Source organism: Carcharodon carcharias (genome assembly GCF_017639515.1).
Source record: "Carcharodon carcharias isolate sCarCar2 chromosome 27 unlocalized genomic scaffold, sCarCar2.pri SUPER_27_unloc_17, whole genome shotgun sequence".
NCBI lineage: Eukaryota > Metazoa > Chordata > Chondrichthyes > Lamniformes > Lamnidae > Carcharodon > Carcharodon carcharias.
In genome coordinates, this window is record NW_024470632.1 from 105,001 (window position 1) to 110,000 (window position 5,000).

Consider the following 5,000-nt stretch of genomic DNA (forward strand, 5'->3'; position numbering starts at 1 on the left):
ATGGCTCACTCCTCGGTGCCTCACCCTCCCCTCCCTCCCCCCTCGTGCCTCGCCCTCCCCTCCCTCGCCCCTTGGCGCCTCGCCCTCCCCTCCCTCCCCCCTCGGCGCCTCGCCCTCCCCTCCCTCCCCCCTCGGCGCCTCGCCCTCCCCTCCCTCCCACCTCAGCGCCTCACCCTCCCCTCCCTAACTCCCTCCTCGGCGCCTCACCCTCCCCTCCCTCCCCCATCGTGCCTCGCCCTCCCCTCCCTCCCCCCTCATCGCCTCTCCCTCCCCCCTCGTCACCTCACCCTGCCCTCCCTCCCCCGTCGTCGCCTCACCCTCCCCCCCTCCCCTCTCATCTCCTCACCCTCCCATCCCCTCCCTCCCCCTCATTGCACCCTCCACTCCCCCCTCGTCACCTCACCCTCCCTTCCCTCCCCCCTCGTCGTCTTTTACTTACCCCTCCCCTTGTCACCTTTCCCCCTCCTCACCCCACTCCCTCCCTTTCTCATCGCCCTGCCCTCCCCTCCCTCCCTCCCTCCCCCCCTCACCATCCTTTGCCTTCCTCCTGCTCATCACCTTGCTCATACCCCCCTCTCACCTTCCTCCTCATCACCCTGCCAGCTGCCCACATCCCTCCAGCCTCCCTCATCAACGCTCCTCATCATCCCGCCCCCCTACTTTGAGACGGCAACCTTTCCCCCTCCCCTGTCACCCTCCTCGCTCCCCTCTCGCCCGGCCCTCCAGAGAGCTGTGCCGGCTCGGTCCGGGTTCGGTGTTGGGGGGGGGGGGGGTGGCCGCGAGGGTCAGTGTGATAGCGACGAGGCCAGTTTTCCATAACGCTGTGTGAAATGGGCCCGGGGTCTTGTCTCTCTTTGTCTACGCAACAGGCCAGCTTGGAGGCGGAGAAAAGCTTCGAGGAGGCGCAGCCGAGGCGGACGGAGGTGGACATGGAGACCCGGATCCCCGTGGTCAGCAAGGTGGACGGCACGGTGTTGGCGGGAGAAGAGGCCCCGCGGCGGAGGGAGCTGGACCTGTGGCTGAAGGAGCACCCAGACTTCAGCGTGGACCCCAGCTGTTTGGCGGTGAGCGCGCGACCGGGGCCTGCTTGTGACGCGCAGATACCGAGCGCGGCTGGGCGTGGGGAGATCAGGAGGAAGCCCAGGGCCCTGTCCCCGTGCTCAACGCTCACAGGGGTCAGTGAGAGTGCAAGTTGGGCAGCGGTGGGCGGGGGGTGGGGGGGGGTGTTGGGGGCGGTGGTGGGGTGGGGCGGGGAGAACTGTAGAGCATGACGGGCGACTAAAAGCGACACTTGCTTTCCAGTTCATCGAGGACCGGCCGAAGCAGAAGAGGCACCGGTGCCGGAACCCCCACAAACTAGACGTCAACACGCTGACCGGAGACGAGAGGGTTCCTGTCATCAACAGGCGCAATGGGAAGAAGGTGAGACCCTCCTGGGCGGGCGGGAGGTGCCACGATACCACGGCACCCCCCTCCTCCCCCCCCCACCCAAAACACCCACCTTACACTCAGACATAACAACTGGCCAGATGGGATTGAACGTGTCTGAGAGAGGGGACTGGGTGATGTGAGGGGTCCTGATTTACCGTGTCTGAGAGGGGAGGACTGGGTGATGTCAGGGAGCCTAATTTATGGGATTAAAGTTTTCATTCAAACAAAGCTATCATTCCACCCCCCGCAAACTGTGTCAACATTGCCTACAGGGCGGTGTGCATTAACCATTCTTGGAGCTCAGCCAAGCATTCAAAATCAGGCCATCCAGCAACTGTTTCAACATAGCAGGCTGAATAGGCGTCCAGACATCTGTTTTTTCCCAGATTTAACGTGTCAGAGAGAGGGGAAACGAGGTGATGTGAGGGATCCTGATTTAACGTGTCTGAGAGAGGGGAAACGAGGTGATGTGAGGGATCCTGATTTAACGTGTCTGAGAGAGGGGAAACGAGGTGATGTGAGGGATCCTGATTTCATTTGTATGGTTGCAGCTTGGCGGTGGATTTGCGCCTCCGATCAAAAATCTCCAGAAGTGGCTCCGGGAAAACGCAGAATACGGAATCGCTCAGGAATGGGCTGATGTAATCAAACAGTCGGTACGTGGCCAATGGAACTTGTCAGGTCTACTCTCCTTTTGTAACAATGAACAACCATTTTAAAATGTGATTTCAGATGAGTCGATCTGTCACATCAAGGTGACAGGACGGTCTTAAAGGAGCTTTACTCTGTATCTAACCTCGTGCTGTACCTGTCCTGGGAGTGTTTGATGGGGACGGTGTAGAGGGAGATTTACTTTGTATCTAACCCCGTGCTGTACCTGTCCTGGGAGTGTTTGATGGGGACGGTGTAGAGGGAGCTTTACTCTGTATCTAACCCCGTGCTGTACCTGTCCTGGGAGTGTTTGATGGGGACGGTGTAGAGGGAGATTTACTCTATATCTAACCCTGCCCTGGGAGTGTTTGATGGGGTCAGTGTGGAGAGAGCTTTACTCTGTATCTCTCCCCGTGCTGTACCTGTCCTGGGAGTGTTTGATGGGGACGGTGTAGAGGGAGATTTACTCTGTATCTAACCCCGTGCTGTACCTGTCCTGGGAGTGTTTGATGGGACAGTGTTGAGGGAGATTTACTCTGTATCTAACCCCGTGCTGTACCTATCCTGGGAGTGTTTGATGGGTCAGTGTAGAGGGAGCTTTACTCTGTATCTAACCCCGTGCTGTACCTGTCCTGGGAGTGTTTGATGGGGACAGTGTAGAGGGAGCTTTACTCTGTATCTAACCCCGTGCTGTACCTGTCCTGGGAGTGTTTGATGGGGACAGTGTAGAGGAAGCTTTACTCTGTATCTAACCCCGTGCTGTACCTGTCCTGGGAGTGTTTGATGGGGACGGTGTAGAGGGAGATTTACTCTGTATCTAACCCCGTGCTGTACCTGTCCTGGGAGTGTTTGATGGGGACAGTGTAGAGGGAGATTTACTCTGTATCTAACCCCGTGCTGTACCTGTCCTGGGAGTGTTTGATGGGGACAGTGTAGAGGGAGCTTTACTCTGTATCTAACCCCGTGCTGTACCTGTCCTGGGAGTGTTTGATGGGGACAGTGTAGAGGGAGCTTTACTCTGTATCTAACCCCGTGCTGTACCTGTCCTGGGAGTGTTTGATGGAGACAGTGTAGAGGGAGCTTTACTCTGTATCTAACCCCGTGCTGTACCTGTCCTGGGAGTGTTTGATGGGGACAGTGTAGAGAGAGCTTTACTCTGTATCTAACCCTGTGCTGTACCTGTCCTGGGAGTGTTTGATGGGGACGGTGTAGAGGGAGTTTTACTCTGTATCTAACCCCGTGCTGTACCTGTCCTGGGAGTGTTTGATGCGGATGGTGTAGAGGGAGCTTTACTCTGTATCTAACCCTGTGCTGTACCTGTCCTGGGAGTGTTTGATGGGGACACTGTAGAGGGAGATTTACTTTGTATCTAACCCCGTGCTGTACCTGTCCTGGGAGTGTTTGATGGGGATGGTGTAGAGGGTGCTTTACTCTGTATCTAACCCCGTGCTGTACCTGTCCTGGGAGTGTTTGATGGGGACAGTGTAGAGGGTGCTTTACTCTGTATCTAACCCCGTGCTGTACCTGTCCTGGGAGTGTTTGATGGGGCTGTTGTAGAGGGAGCTTTACTCTGTATCTAACCCCGTGCTGTACCTGTCCTGGGAATGTTTGATGGGGACGGTGTAGAGGGAGATTTACTCTGTATCTAACACCGTGCTGTACCTGTCCTGGGAGTGTTTGATGGGGACAGAGTAGACGGAACTTTAATCTAGATCTAACCACGTGCTGTACCTGTCCTCGGACTGTTTAATGGGCACAGTGTAGAGGAATCCTTACTCTGTATCTAACCATTTGCCATATCTGTCCTGACAGTTTTTCATGGGGACAGTGTAGAGGGAGCTTTACTCTGTATCTAACCCCGTGCTGTACCTGTCCTGGGAGTGTTTGATGGGGACAGAGTAGACGGAACTTTAATCTAGATCTAACCCCGTGCTGTACCTGTCCTGGGAGTGTTTGATGGGGACGGTGTAGAGGGAGCTTTACTCTGTATCTAACCCCGTGCTGTACCTGTCCTGTTACTGATGCCGTTTGTTGCTCTTGCCCACCACCCCCCCCCCCCCAACCTTGCTGCAGGGCTACCTTCCGGAGGAGATGTTTGACCGGATCCTGACGGGCCCAGTTGTTCCGGAGGAGGGCAGGAAGAGGGGCCGGAGACCCAAGCACTTGGCGGCGGCCATGCAGGTCAACTCGCTGCTGGCCAGCGGCGTGCTGGACGTCAACGCCTTCCAGAAGAACTTTCAGTCTCTGCAGCTGGGCAGCCTGTTGGCGTTCCCCCCGGGGGTCGAGGCCAAGGTCGGCGGCCGTGGGGAGAGCGGAGCCGGAGCCGGAGCAGGAGGAGGAGGAGGAGGCGCCGCCGTCGCCGCCGCTACCACCGGCCCCCCTGACCTCGCCCGCGAGCGGCTGGCGCCGGCGGCCCCCGAGGCCCCCAAGGCCTCCGGACCGCCGGCCCAGGGCCGCAACCACGCCTTGACCCTCAACTCTCTGGTGCTGTCCAACGTGTACGGGGGCATGTTCCTGCCCCCGGGGTTCGGGATGGGGCTCCCGCCGCTCTCCCTGCCTGGGCTGGGTCACCCGGCGGCCGGCAAGGGCCAGGAGGCCAGGGCGGTGCCCTTCGACCTGGTGGGGCGAGCGCCCGAGCTGGAGGACAGTCTTTCTCAGGGTTACGACAGCGCCGACGAGAAAGGGGACTACTCCCACTCCCTCATCGACGACCCCATGATGCCCACCAACTCCGACCTCAGCGGGGAAGACTGAACCCCCACCCCCACCCCCCCCTACCATCTCCCTCCCTCCCTCCAAACTCTCCTGTTCCCACTCCTCCCCCGCGTCTTGGACATTGTTGTGGCGCACTCGTTGGCGGGGGGTGGGTGCGCGAGGGAGGGCCGTTCCCTTTGGCTTCTGAAGATCGAGGGAGGGGG

General features: G+C 58.8%; 1 protein-coding gene across 1 annotated transcript in view; it reads left to right on the forward strand.

Annotated features, from left to right (window-relative positions):
* Nucleotides 1–4,972, forward strand: part of LOC121273819 (chromodomain-helicase-DNA-binding protein 7-like) — a gene marked incomplete at its 5' end in the record, with an annotated part of 105,800 nt that extends 100,828 nt beyond the window's left edge. The window contains 4 exons of the mRNA XM_041180970.1: nucleotides 870–1,064; nucleotides 1,303–1,422; nucleotides 1,983–2,087; nucleotides 4,156–4,972. Of these exons, the coding sequence (XP_041036904.1) occupies nucleotides 870–1,064; nucleotides 1,303–1,422; nucleotides 1,983–2,087; nucleotides 4,156–4,836 (1,101 nt within the window). The remainder of the gene's footprint in view (nucleotides 1–869; nucleotides 1,065–1,302; nucleotides 1,423–1,982; nucleotides 2,088–4,155) is intronic.
* Between the last annotated feature and the right edge of the window lie 28 nt (nucleotides 4,973–5,000).